Below are 14,651 nucleotides of genomic sequence, written 5' to 3'. Positions count from 1 at the left end.
TAATCTGACACAGCCTCATCCTTTCCCCATAAATAAGGAGACTAAAAAAACCTATTTTGCAGTTATACAGTATGTTACACCTTCAAAGTGCTGTACAGACATTAACTAATCAATCCTCACAACAACTCTGTGAGGAAAAACAAAAGCAAAATACTACTATCCCCATTTTACAGGTGGGGAAAAATAAGAGGGTGAAATCCTGCCCCTCATTAAAGGTAATGGCAAAACTCCCCTTGATTTTAATGTGTCCAGGAATTCACCAACACTATAGAGATTAAAGGCCTGATCCCATACCACTGAAGTCACCAGGGGTTTAACCATTCATTTCAAGGGGACCACGAGCATAAATCAATTTATTTCAATGGGTGTTTATCTAGGCACTTTTGAAAATCCCACTATGTGCCTATCTGCATCTTTAGGTGCCTAGATACCTTTAAAAATCTGGCCATGAGTGACTTGCCCAAGGCCACACACCAAGGCAGTAGCAGGGCAGGATTAGAACTCAAGAGATTCTTCACATTTAGATGAGCCTTCCCAAGCATTTTTCCAAAGAAGACAAATATCCATAGCTGAATTTTTAAAAAGTGATGGATAATTTAACAATGAATAAAAGTCATTTGTAGTTGCACTACAAAGGTGCTAAAAATCCATGCTAAAAGGTAATCTGACCTCATGCTTCATGGTGTAAGTGGTAACACAGAGTCAGGAAGGAATATTCCCTCATAAAGAACATGGCACAACTGTATTATGGACGGTCATCATCTTGCTCTGAAGAATCAGCTATTGGCCACAACCAGAAAGAGTATATTTGACTTAATGACTGCTGATCTGATCTTGTATGATCAAGCCTACTTTCCTGGATAAAAGGGGACGATATAAGCATGATTATGTAAAGTCTGCATGTAAAGGACTAGGAGCTCTTTCATTAGGGAGTCTGTTTTTCATTTTGGGGTTATTTTTAGCCCCTTTTTTTTTTTTTTTTTTTTTTTAGTTTTATGTAGCTGTCCAAAAATCAGGGTAGATTTTTTTGTGGGCTGTCTCTTTATATACACTGCAATGAGTGATGCATATTATATATACTGTATACTGCATATATACTGTAATGAGTAATTGTATATTATATATACTGTATATACTGTAATGGCTAATTTCTTTATAATGTTCCCTAGTGAACTTTAATACAGTACTCTTTCAAACAGCATTATGTCATAGCGCACTAGGGAACTTTTTGTGCATGCCAGCCGTGTCTACATGGACCAATTCATGTATACTACAGGGAAAGGCAACTTATGGCATGTGTGCCGAAGGTGGCATGCGAGCTGATTTTCAGCGGCACTCACATTGCCCAGGTCCTGGCCACTGGTCCGGGGGGCTCTTAATTTAATTATAAAATAAGCTTCTTAAACATTTAAAAAAACTTATTTACTTTACATACAACAATAGTTCAGTTATATATTATAGACTTATAGAAAGAGACCTTCCAAAAACATTAAAATGTATTACCGGCATGCAAAACCTTAAATCAGAGTGAATAAATGAAGACTCGGCACATCACTTCTGAAAGGTTGCTGACCCTGGTGTAATACGTTAGTGCACTTTAGAAATCACACCCCACAGTCCACATTATTGCTCCATGTAGGCAAATCCTTAGATACAAGTAACCATTTCCAGTGTTCATTGGATAAACACCAGTTTCATTTTTTGTACTAAGAGCGCTGTACCACTAAAAACTGAAAATTAGAAGCCCTACTCTTAAGAGTGAATCAAGGGGAAAATTCTAGATACACCTAGATAAATGTGAAAGTGACAGCTAGGTCACTGAAGCATGGACAACAACTTCTTCCTTCCTTATTTGGCCATTTCCCTCAAGCGGAATTGGCACAAGGGTGTCCATAGCATGTGGCATGCCACTCAGTACACCACTGGGGGTTCAGTAAGGATATTAGAATAGGGCAGTAGTTGCTTCCAATCTAGTGAGAGCAGCATCCTTGAGACAGTAATTACAGGCTCACTTTGAGCACAAGAAGAAGTAGGGCCTGGTGCAGCAGTCATAGGTTCCTCTAGGGTTTTACCAGTTCCCAGGTCTGGAAGCATGAAAGGGTCATCCGTGGTTTAAAGACTATGGAGGTTCAGAAGCAATAATCACAATCTGACTTGGGGCAGAGTGGGTGGTTAGGAATCACTCACAGAGTCTCCTGGGGCATAACAAGTACTATGCACTGGAGGTAAACCTACCTTCCCCTGCAAGTGGACTAGTTGGAGGACTGAAACCAAAAGGAGCCTAGGTCTGCAGACAAAGAATGCCGAATGTCTGACCAGAAAGACGGACCCTGAGTCTGATTCTCCACATTAAATGGCATATTGCAGATTTCTTTCCTTCATTCTTCTATTCTCTTCTTTCATTGCATCTATAAAAGCAATCACTAAAGAGAGACGACAGCAGAAACACACAAAAGCCAGACGAGGGGGGCTGAGCAGAATGTTCAGTGCTTCCATTTCAAAGGAGGAGGCAAGAAGATTGATATAGAAGAGGTGAGGCTGTGCCTTAAACAGTGGAGGTGAATGGCAGTTCCTTTGCCCCAGCAAGGTAGAGTATTAACCCCGCAGAGATTTTTTTCATAGGAGAGGGAGGAAGAGTGACATATAACAATCAGAATAATCGTCTCTACAGCTTCAATACTGATCAATGTAACTACATTTTTACAAATTAATGAATCTACTCTTTTAGTGAAATCTAACTGTACATATATGTTTATAAGGAGCTGAAATGGATCTGGACTAGGATTCTATGCTAGCTATAGAAATTCTTTTTAAAGCCATGTGTCTACCTTCCCCATATGCATGTACATAATTCTAATTAACAATTACAATACAGAGGGATTATGAGTGTGCATTAGAAGGAAAACATCTGCATGATATTAACATAGAACACTGAATCTGAACCTCTATTATCAATCAAGAAATACATTCAACATTAAAATATTCAGTTGTTTGCAGATTGATACATAGTATAGTAGTTTTACACTTTGCAGGACTCGCCCCTGAAGCAGGCCATATGTGACATGGCCGGGCTATGCCGTGCAGCACACTACAATCTGACAATGTTAACTGTGCGAAGAGACTATTGTTAAAACAACACACAAATGATTTCCACAATACTCACTGACCATACCACAATACAGCTGCTTAAAGCAAATACATGTTTGCAGAGATACAGTTTGACAAATAACACAACTCAGCGGCAAAGTGGTTAAACATTTATGATTTGATTTTATCTCAGTCTGGAATGTCATTGGAGTGTCCCACTTCTAACAACTGTTTGCTAAGTTAAGGCTTTAGTGTTTATACAGTGCTGAATGATGCAGCCTGGTCACCAGATGTGAATACTTCCCTAGGCTGGAGCTTTCAATCAGATCACAGTCCTAATGGTCCCTGCTCCAACCTTCTTCCTCAGGACGTCCACCAGCCTTTCCAACCTGAGATGGGATCAATGGGGGGAAGGGAGGGAAGAAAATAAAAAGGAAGCTAACATTAGGAATGTTCTGGCTGAAAGAGACAGTGTTTGCACTGAACCAAGCTGTCCTAGTGGTGGTCATGCTAAGAAACAAAGCATTACTGTAAAAGACAGACACTAGGGCAGAATGCAGACAACTTGAGAGAAACTTTTAACCTATAATCCAACCCAGTCACAGTCAGAGGTGTATATCAACTCATCTTACCTCTGTGTAGTACATACAGTATCTGAGACCCCCATGACACACTAGTTTACACAGAACTATGAATAAATCTTGCTGCAGATATGCCGCAATACATGGGCAGCACATTCAATTCCCGGAGGAAAAAACCAACCCTACTCTGTGGTCATTGCCTTCACTAAACACAATACTAATTGTCTTATTTTCTTTTAGCACTTGCTACTAAAGCTATGTGTAAACTACAAGTGGTACAGTGGCAAGTTTGCAGCACTGCAGCTATGCTGATGTAGCACAAGTGCTTCCTACATTGACAGAAGGGTTTTTTCTGTCACTGTAGTTAATGCACCTCTCTGAGAGGCGGTAGTCAGGTCAACAGAAGAATCCTCAGCTGCACCTACAGTGGGGGTTAGGTTGACCTAACTAAGGTGCTGAAGGTGCCAAATTTTTCACAGTCCTGAGCACTGTAGCTAGGTCGATCTAATTTTTAAGGGTAGACCAAGCCTTAGCTCAATCGTGCAATGTGCCTTCCACATACTGTATGTTTACCTCTAAAAATCCCATATGTGTTTATATCAAAATGTCTTTTCAAAATACATGTAAGTCGAGTTTCTGAGTTGAGAGTGTGTAAGATGTTATGTCTACACTGGCTCATATGTTTTGAATTGATAATACAAATGAGAGCATACAATAATTAAGGGTCAAATCCTGCAAAATGCTCAGAGTCCTCAATTCCCATAGACTTCAATGCAGTGGGAGTGAGGGTGCTCAGTGCCTCACAAGATCAGACTCTTCCTGGCACATAACCACACCCAAATTCTAAATTTGTCCAGGAGTTCTCAGTCACATGCGTTTTTCTTAAGCACTCCAATGAAAGTGTATTTAGCTATTTCCTCAGGGTATCTATTTTTTTATGTAATTCTCCAATGAAGGTTCTCCCACAAATAAACACAGAGTATAAAGCTAGACATTGAGGGAAAGGGAATATTTTCAGTGCCTATGCCAGTTAAAAGAGTTGTGACTTGTGAGTCCAATTAGCTGCACATAACACTGAAAGTTCACCATCTTTTCGGGTCTGAGAAGATTTTGTGTGTATATGTGTTGTATACTGCACAACATTGGTAACATAAATACATATATACATATATACTGCACAGCACTGGAACATAAATTCAATATAAAAGTAATTCAAGCCCTTTAAAGCTGAAAAATGCATTTGATCTAATGGATGCATTAGTGACTTCAGTGCAAAAGAATTAGTTCATGCTTCTTGGATTTACTGCCACAAGTTATAACATCTGATACTCACTGATGTGTACAATTAGGTACTGAAACACTCACATTTTCCAGGAACCTCTCAGCACCATGAAACTACACCTTTTATTGTGCTATTCAGATGGCTTAAATCCTGAAACCAGATTAGGAACTCACTACCCAAAAGCAATTGAGGGGAAGATTATCAACAGGCACCAGGAAATGACACATGGAAAATGTAGATGGTACTAGTTGCATTTTCCACAGTGAAGGTACTGGAGATGCAGTTTTTATGTCTGTGTAGTTTCACATTTTAAGTATTAGCATAGGTAGTATAATTACAGATTAACTACTCCTCCTCTTTCCCTTCCCCCTTTCCTATATATCTTTGTCATTTTTTCTTTTGTCTTTTATTTTCTATAATTTCCATTATTTGCCATAATACATGCATCAAACTTTTGCGGGTGAGGGTCAGGCAGGAAACAACTTACCCACCATGATCAACACAACTCTCGTAAGTCAGTTCTTATGCAGTTTACCCTAACCAGAAATACTTTTCCAGGCTGGCTAAATGAGTGGCTTTTAGGTTCTAGAAGATCCAAGGATTTTATCTCATAGCTACATGATAGGCTGTATTTTTCTTCCCTGTTATTTAGAAGTTCATATATTTTATCATTTCCTATTTCAGGGACAATAATTAAAATAATTTGGAATATAGCTGTTTTCAACCAAAAGAAAAACATTACATCATAGCATTACTGGATGATAGTGATGAAATATGCATTTCACTATCATCATAGCATTACTGGAATGCTGACTCAGTTGTGGTATCCACACTTCAAAAAGAATATTGATAAATTGTAGACAGTTCAGAGAAGAGCCACAAGAATGATTAAGGGATTGGAAAATATCCTTTCTGGGGAAAGGCTCGAGGAGCTCAGTCTGCTTAGCTTGTCAAAGAGAAGGTTATAGACCGACAAGACACCCTTTAAATACCCACAAAAGGGAACAGAAATTTGATAACAGAGGGCTCTTCAGCCTAGCAGAGAATGCTATAACCAAATCCAGTGGCTGGAAATCGAAGTCAGAGAAATTCAGACCAGAAGTACAGAAATGTTTCAATAATTTCCCATCAAAAATTTCTAGTCTATGCATTTCACTATCATCTAGTACATTTCTAGTCTATGCATTTCACTATCATCATAGTCCAGTAATATCATCATAGTGAAATGGTTCCTGTATGGTAATTTAATAGGTCATCTATTTGTTTTCAATGCTGATTTGACAAAATCAAAACATTTCATGGGAATGCATCTATTTTGTTGAAATTTTTGATGGGAAATTATTGAAACATTTCATAGGGATGAACAGTCCATTCAGACTTCATCATTTTGATAACAAATATGTTATTAATGAAATCTTTCAACTTTTACAACACTAAAAATAGTAAAATTATAAAAGTCAAAATGATAAAGTTGAAACAAAACGATTTGACCTTATTGAAATGAAATCTTTTAATAAAGTCCAAATGAAATATTTGGTTTCACAGAAAAATTCCAAGATTTCTACTTTTCATTCTAATGGCTTGTGATGGGATGTTAGTTGGGGTGGGATCTGAGTTACTACAGAGAATTCTTTCCTGAGCGTCTGGCTGGTGAGTCTTGCCCACATGCAGGAGCGGCGCCAGGGATTCTGACGCCCTAGGCGGACGGCCATTTCGCCGCCCCCCGCAGGTCCGGTAGACCTACCGCAGTCATGCTGGCGGATGGTCCGCTGCTGGAAAGGCTCCGGTGGAGCTGCCGCAGTTATGCCGGCGGGCAGTCCGCTGGTCTAAAGGCTCCGGTGAACCTGCCGCAGGTATGACTGTGGTAGGTCCGCTGGAGCCTTTAGACCAGCGCACCGTCCGCCGAAATCACTGCGGCAGCTCCACCGGAGCCTTTCCAGCAGCGGACTGTCCGCTGGCATGACTGCAGTAGGTCCACCGTACCCGCGTGCCACCCCCCTGGCAAAATAGCGCCCCCCCAAAATTCTAGTGCCTTAGGCCATTGCCTAGGTCACCTAAATGGTAGCGCCGGCTCTGCCCACATGCTCAGGGTTTAGCTGATTGCCAGATCTGGGGTCAGGAAGGAATTTTCCTCCAGGGCAGATTGGCAGAAGCCCTGGAGTTTTTTCGCCTTCCTCTGCAGCGTGGGGCATGGGTCACTTGCTGGAAGATTCTCTGCACCCTGAAGTCTTTAAACCATGATTTGAGGACGTTAATGGCTCAGACCCAGGTTTGATACAGGAGAAGGTGGGTGAGAGTCTGTGGCCTGCATTGTGCAGGAGGTCAGACTAGATGATCATAATGGTCCCTTCTGACCTTAAAGTCTATGATTCTATGAAACACAATTTCAAAATCTTTTCCCATGGGACGGGAATTCCATTTTTCAACCAGCTCTAATTTGAACAATTGAAGTCAATGTAGTTATTCCAGTTCACATCAGCTGAGGATCAGACCCACTGTGTCTTATCTGCTTTCCATCTGCAGGAGATATGCCCTCTTTCATTGAATAGACCTCAGTTCCCCATCCTTCACTGACCAGGAATCGCCTACTGTCTCTGCTAAAGATCTGGGAGATATCCAAGAAGAGCAGCTTTCCTTTGATGGCTTTTTTAGGTTAAGGATTAAGATGACATTTTTAATCTTCACGAATGGGGGCTGTAGGCAGGGCCAATTTTGCAGGTGGGCAAGCAGGGTGGTTGTCCTGGGTGCCAACTTCCAGGGGTGCTGAAGTACTGTGCTGGTTTCTTCCCCACTCTGATCCTGAATGGCTGGTTGTGTTTTCTCCCACTTTCAGCTACTGTCAGGGAGCATAGTCCTAAAACATTTTCTGTCCTGGCTCACAAAATGGTTAGGGCTGCTGCTGGCTCTAGACCTGTTCAGGCCCACAAAGCTCAGTGTTATTGGAATATGAAAAGGGAAGGAGGCCAGGCCTGATTTAGATGTCATCATTCACCCCCCTTTACTTCTAGCAGCTGCTAGGACCTTTGGATGTCACAGATATCTTCTTTATTATGTTCAATAGCATTGCAACAACCTTCTCAGCCTCTTTAAGCACCTATGAAAATCTCTCTCATACTAGTACTTGTCCTCAGGATAAGACAATCCCTGTTCTGGAACAAGAGAGATGAAGAAACTAATCTGATGCACTAGAATTCTGAGATTTGAGAGTTCATTATTTTTTTGAAAACAGAAACACCTGATAGTGTGATTATTTAAATCATTGTTGTATTAAAAGCAATGCTGTGCAGCTGCACATCTGGGGGAAAAACTATAATGGTTTCAGTTATTTAAGTACCTTTAAGATCATAAGGTAAATACGGAATAGAGGTCAATGTTTAAACTTTCTCCTGCAAGCTTAGATATGGAGATATTGTCACAATTTTGTGATCAACCAATGGCAATGGACATCAAAGTAGACAAGTTAGTGAAGAGTTGCCCATATTTGAAAAGAAATACCAGTAGGATGAACGTTGCTGTCTACTGTTTAACCTTGCAACTGTCAGGCCTCATTGAAAATAATGAGGCTTAACAATCATAGCTTCTGCTCTTCAGATGAATGATGACTGCAATCATCAGAATGAGGTATCCAGCACCAAGTACAAACTATGCAGAGCTTATGGGCCTTTTATTTCCGTCCTGTATGGATGTGATTTTACTTATTATTAGAAAAATGATTATTAATAGTAGGAGATTAAGAAACAGCATCTCTAACATGGATCTAAACAATTCTGTGAAATAAAAAATAACAGCTAATTATGAATTCAATCACAAAGAGGGTGAAATTCACCTTTGTGCAGAGAGCCAGCAAAATGCCTGCTTGTACCCCTAAAAGCCCTCTTAATCCCATAAAATAGTGCTATAGCCTAAATCAGTGGTTAACAACCCCTGGTACAAGCCTCCGGACTCAGTTTTGGGAACTATAATTCTGTGTCCCTGTTGTCCATCACAGAGCCCAATTCTGCCACCCTTACTTACAGAGTAGCACCTTTCTCTGTGAATAGTCAACTAAAGTTAAGGAGACTCCCTGTGCAGTAAGGTATTACCCAGAGTGAGTAAAGATGACAAAATTGGACTGCTGCAGATTTCCTGCCTCCCTTTCAAGGTTGTGCTGTCTAATCCATGGTGGAACTTGTTGCTTCGAATGCCATTCTTCTGACAGAGATAGTAGCCTAAATTCCATTGTGCATGCATAGCTGAATGGGAGGTGCAGGAAACTAGTTGGTACACCAGATCTCTTAATTTAGGTAATTTTTTATAAAAAGGATGGATGCCAATAACCTATAGGAAGTAATATTAATAACATAAGAATGGCCATATTGGGTCATACTAATGGTTTATCTAGCCCAGTATCCTGTTGTCCAACAGTGGCCGGTGCCAGATGCTTCAGAAGGAATTAACAGAACAGGGCACTTTACTGAGGGATCCATCCCCTGTCATATAGTCCCAGCTTCTGGCAATCAGAAATTTAGGGACATCCAGAGTATGAGGTTGTTTCCTTGACCATCTTGGCTAATAGCCATCGATGGATCTAGCCTCCCTGAACTTACTTAATCCGTTTTTGAACCCAGTTATAGTTTTGGCCCTCACAACATCCCCTAGCAATGAGTTTCAGAGGTGACTGTGTGTTGTGTGATGAAGTACTTCCTTATGTTTGTTTTAAACCTGCGGCCTATTAATTTCATTGGGTGAACCCTAGTTCTTGTGTTATGTGAGGGAGTAAATAACACTTCCTTATTCACTTTCTCTTCAATAGTCATTATATACCTCTATACTATCCCCCCCTTAGTAACCTCTTTTCTAAGATGAACTGTCCCAGTCTTTTTGCTCTCTTCTCATATGGAAGCTGTTCCATTCCCCTAATCATTTTTGTTGTCCATCTCTGTACTTTTCCCAATTTAATATATATTTTTTGAGATGGGGTGACAAGAACTGTATGCAGTATTCAAGGTGGGGGTATACCATGGATTTATATAGTGACACTATGATATTTTCTGTCTTATTAGCTATCACTTTCCTAATGGTTCCTAATAGTGTTAGTTTTTTTTGACTGCCACTGCACATTGAGCCGATGTTTTCAGAGAACTATCCTTGATGACTCCCAGATCTCTTCTTGACTGGTAACAGATAATTTAGACCCTATCATTTTGTACATATTAGAGCTGTCAATTAATTGCAGTTAACTCACGTGATTAACTAAAAAAAATTAAGTGCGATTAATCGCACTGTTAAACAATAGAATACCAGTTGAAATGTGTTAAAATATTTTTCTACCTTTTCAAATATATTGATTTCTATTACAACACAGAATAAAAGTGTACAGTGCTCACTTTGTTATTATTTTTATTACAAATATTTGCACTGTAAAAATGAAAAAAATTATAAAAGAAATAGTATTTTTCAACTCACCTAATACAAGTACTGTAGTGCAATCTCTTTATCATGAAAGTGCAACTTACAAATATAGATTTCTTTGTTATAAAACTGCTCTCAAACAAAAAACAAACAAAAAAAACGAATGTAAAATTTTAGAACCTACAAGTCCACTCAGTACTACTTCTTGTTCAGCCAATCACTAAGACAAACAAGTTTGTTTACATTTACAGGAGATGCTGTTGCCTGCTTCTTATTTGCAATGTCACCTGAAATTGAGAACAGGCGTGTGCATGGCACTTCTGTAGCTAGTGTTGCAAGGTATTTATGTGACAGATATGCTAAATATTCTTATGCCCCTTCATGCTTCGGCCACCATTCCAGAGGATATGCTTCCATGCTGATGAAGCTCATTAAAAAATAATGCATTAATTACATTTATGACTGAACTCCTTGGGGGAGAACTGTATGTCTTTGGCTCTGTTTTACCCACATTCTGCCATATATTTCATGTTATAGCAATCTCGGATGATAACCGAGCACATTTGTTTTAAGAACACTTTCACAGCAGATGTGACAAAACGCAAAGAAGATAGCAATGTGAGATTTCGAAAAATACCTACAACACTTGACCCAAGGTGTAAGAATCAGAAGTGCCTTCCAAAATCTGAGAGGGACAAGGTGTAGAGCATGCCTTCAGAAGTCTTAAAAGAGCAACACTCAGATGCAGAAACCACAGAACCTGAGCTACAAAAAAAGAAAATCGACCTTCTGCTGGTAGCATCTGACTCAGATGATGAAAATGAACATGCATCAGTCTGCTCTGCTTTGGCTTGTAATCAAGCAGAATCCATCATCAGCATGGACGCATGTCCTATGGAATGGTGGTTGAAGATGAAGGGACATATGAATCTTTAGTACACATGGCACACCTGCTACAACAGTGCCATGCAAATGCCTGTTCTCACTTTCAGGTGACATTGTAAACAGGAAGCGGACAGCTTTATCTCATGCAAATTGTAAACAAGTTTGTTTGTCTGAGCAATTAGCTGAAGTGGGACTGAGTGGACTTGTTGGCTCTAAAGTTTTACACTGTTTTATTTTTCAATGAAGTTATTTTTTGTACATAATTCTACATTTGTAAGTTCAACTTTCATGAAAGAGACTGCATTACAGTACTTATATAAGGTGAATTGAAAAATACTATTTATTTTGTTTTTTACAGTGCAAATATTTGTGATAAAAATAAATACAAAGTGATCACTGTACACTTTGTATTGTGTTGTAATTGAAATCAATATATTTGAAAATGTAGACAACATCCAAAAATACTTAAATAAATGGTACTCCATTATTGTTTAACAACACGATTAATCGCGATTATTTTTTTTAATTGCTTGACAGCCGTAGTACATATGTATTCATTCATTTTGTATATTTGTTTTGATATATTTAGGTGAAGTTGCAAACATATTTATTACATTTGTCGATGATCTTGCAAAACAGAATGAATTAATAGTTTCACTCTGTGCATCTTATACTGTGAAGAAATATCTTGCGGAGGAGGTGCTCTTCTGAGGATAACTAAAATGTATAAGACAACACTTATCCCAAAGAATAAGCATAGATAATGACCAATTTGCTTCACCTTTTGAAGCTACCCAAAGAGTACACTCAGGAAAAAGATTTTTCTGACCTTTCAGTGAAGATTGAACACGCATGACTGACTGGTGGAAAAAAAATCAGCTCTAGTGACCAAGGTCCAGATGTTTAAAGATATTTAGGGCCCAGAAGATAACAGATAGGCTCATAGTGGAGTTCTCAAAAGTGCTTAATCTTGTTGGCACCTAACTTGCATTGATTTCAATAGAACAGGCACCTAACCTGCTTAGGTATTTTTAGAAATTCCACGAGGCACCTATTTTCATTGTTAGATGCCTAAATGCCTTTGAAAATCTAGCTCTATGAGATTATTTCACCTTACAAATATCACTTTACTGCTGTGCAATTTCTTTTTGCTATATTGTATCTATGTATTCAAAGACCTATGTTAAAAGAAAAAAAACCACTGGGCCAAATTATGCCCTCATATGGATATATACTGCTTCACCTTTAGTCATATTGAGCTGCACATTCCAAGGTCAATAAATTCCATGCTTAAAGAATGGATAAAATTTGCCATATTTGAAGAGCATAAAAAGGAGTGAGAAATATTCTTTATCTTATTTCTATAGTGCCTACCTAAGTGCTTCTCCTAATAACCCTGCACAATAAGAAAAGTCCTACAGGTTAAAGGCAAAGACATCTGCAAAGCTGGTACATGAGTATTTCTTACTTTAGCAAGAGATGTTTTGCCTTTAAGACTCTTGAGTTGTGCTAGACTAATGGTGCTCTTTTTTTATATGAAGTTGGAGTTAATTCTAGGCCAAAAACAAGGAAATCTGTGGCTGAATGTACAGTAGTAGCAAATAGCTTTACTGGTGGGGTCTACTACTGTGATGTTACTAGGTGGAATAAATTCTTCATGAAATGTTCATAATCTTTGAGAAGAAGGTCCAATCTACAGAAGCAGACTGCCTAAGCAGTCAGGGATCTCTTTCCCAAAACATAGTCTGCTTGCTTGTTTATGCAGTTACTTTAGGTTTGTGCTTTCTTGTCCCGTACGTATGCTGTTCTGGTTTGAATACTGGATGTGGTTAGACAGTTCTAGGTGCTTGACTGATTTGATTTTTAGTAGATTTATGGATTTTCCTTCATTGATGTTTCCTTTTGGGTTGCCATACATTGGAGGTGGGCTCCAGATTTCCAGAGGCTGATGTCTACTCTGATTATGAATAATTCTGAATTATATAGAAGTTTCCTTATTAAAATATATTTAAAAATTCTTGATGACAGAAACTTTAATATTAGCTATAGGGCTCTACTCACTGCTCTTTCAGTTCACCCCTGCAATAGGAGACCAGATGAGGGAATCCAGCATTAAACTGGGGTTTGGACTTACTATAAGATCTACTGAGGAAGGCTGAGAGATGTGCTGAATCAGCACATTCCCCCCCTGCCCCTTCTCTGGCCTGAGCTGCCCATTTTATGGTGGACAGTGACATTTAGTCACAAACCTTGAGTAAGGGCTTGTGTAGAGCTGCACTGCTCCAAGGGGATCACTGGGGCAATTACAGCTCAGGTCTACCTAAAATGTACCTCTACTAGATAATAGCATCCTTCAATTAGCCTTCTGTGCTAATCTGCACAGCAGTATATAGACTAGGGCAAAACAATAGCTTCTACCTGCAGATGGATGATAAAAGCAATAAAAACAAAACCCTTGTGGATTTTGAAATACTATATAAAGGCTTATAAACCTACACTCTAACCTTTGGTTATCTATCCAACAGATTAGATTAGGCTCAAGCCATGAAGATGGCCTTACTTGGGTGCTTGATGGCTTCTTGTGGAATGTATTTTGCTGACATTAATGCCTCTCCCAAACCCAACAGTTCTGACGCATTCCATGATGAGTAAGAGGCAGTAGACAGAAAGAGCGGGAGCTGTTGGTGTTTAACAGATCAAGTGGCAGATCTGCTACAATCCTGTAATAGATTATTTATCAGATAAAGCCTTGATATGGTTTAGAGGCATCATGCGGCTTTCCTCACTCTTAACAAATATTCTTCTATATCACGTCTGGATGTCTTTCTGAACGAAACACTCTGGTCTCAGCCAGAAGTTATGAACTGGATGCAGGAATTACTGGGTGAAATTCTAGGGTCCATGTTATGCTGGAGGTCAGACAGGATGAATAAAATGGTCCCTTTTGGCCTTAAAACTTAAGAACGTAGAGACTGACTGAGCAGAGCCTGTTAGCTCTAAATCACATTACATCCCCGTGATGAATTAACCTACTCCAAGAACTTTCATCAACTACTGACTGGCAAACACTGTTTGTTATGTCACTCCAGTAAGCATGTTCCAATGAGCTCCCAGGCTTAAATTTGGCAGTGGAAGTTATTGTCTCACAGTTACACACTGACCTAAAAACAAGCATTTCTAATAAAACTCCTTCAGTGGTTTCTCTATCAGAAAAAATAATTTTGTACTGGATTAAATTTAGAGGTAAATACAGCCAGTTGGGCTCCTTTCAAAATAAATCTGGTTTACATGGGCCTTGGCTAAAATATTAAATATTGTTCTGTGGCCCACAATAGCTAATCTTGCCAAATAGTTTCCCCCTATACCTTCTGTCTCAAAGATTATGAGCCTGACATCAGCATTGCCATGTACCTTCTACCATCACT

At 39.2% G+C, this 14,651-nt stretch overlaps 1 protein-coding gene across 6 annotated transcripts in view; it reads right to left on the bottom strand.

Annotated features, from left to right (window-relative positions):
• Window positions 1–937: 937 nt before the first annotated feature.
• The window catches only part of MIPOL1 (mirror-image polydactyly 1), a 280,583-nt gene continuing 266,869 nt past the window's right edge, over window positions 938–14,651 (bottom strand). For all 6 annotated transcript variants that reach the window (XM_050953926.1, XM_050953928.1, XM_050953931.1 and 3 more), the window contains one exon: window positions 938–3,476. In XM_050953926.1, coding sequence (XP_050809883.1) covers window positions 3,410–3,476 — 67 coding nt within the window. In that variant the 3' untranslated portion in view covers window positions 938–3,409. The remainder of the gene's footprint in view (window positions 3,477–14,651) is intronic.

The sequence above is a fragment of the Gopherus flavomarginatus genome, chromosome 5, assembly GCF_025201925.1.
Source record: "Gopherus flavomarginatus isolate rGopFla2 chromosome 5, rGopFla2.mat.asm, whole genome shotgun sequence".
Classification (NCBI taxonomy): domain Eukaryota; kingdom Metazoa; phylum Chordata; order Testudines; family Testudinidae; genus Gopherus; species Gopherus flavomarginatus.
This window is presented reverse-complemented; position numbering and strand designations above follow the sequence as displayed.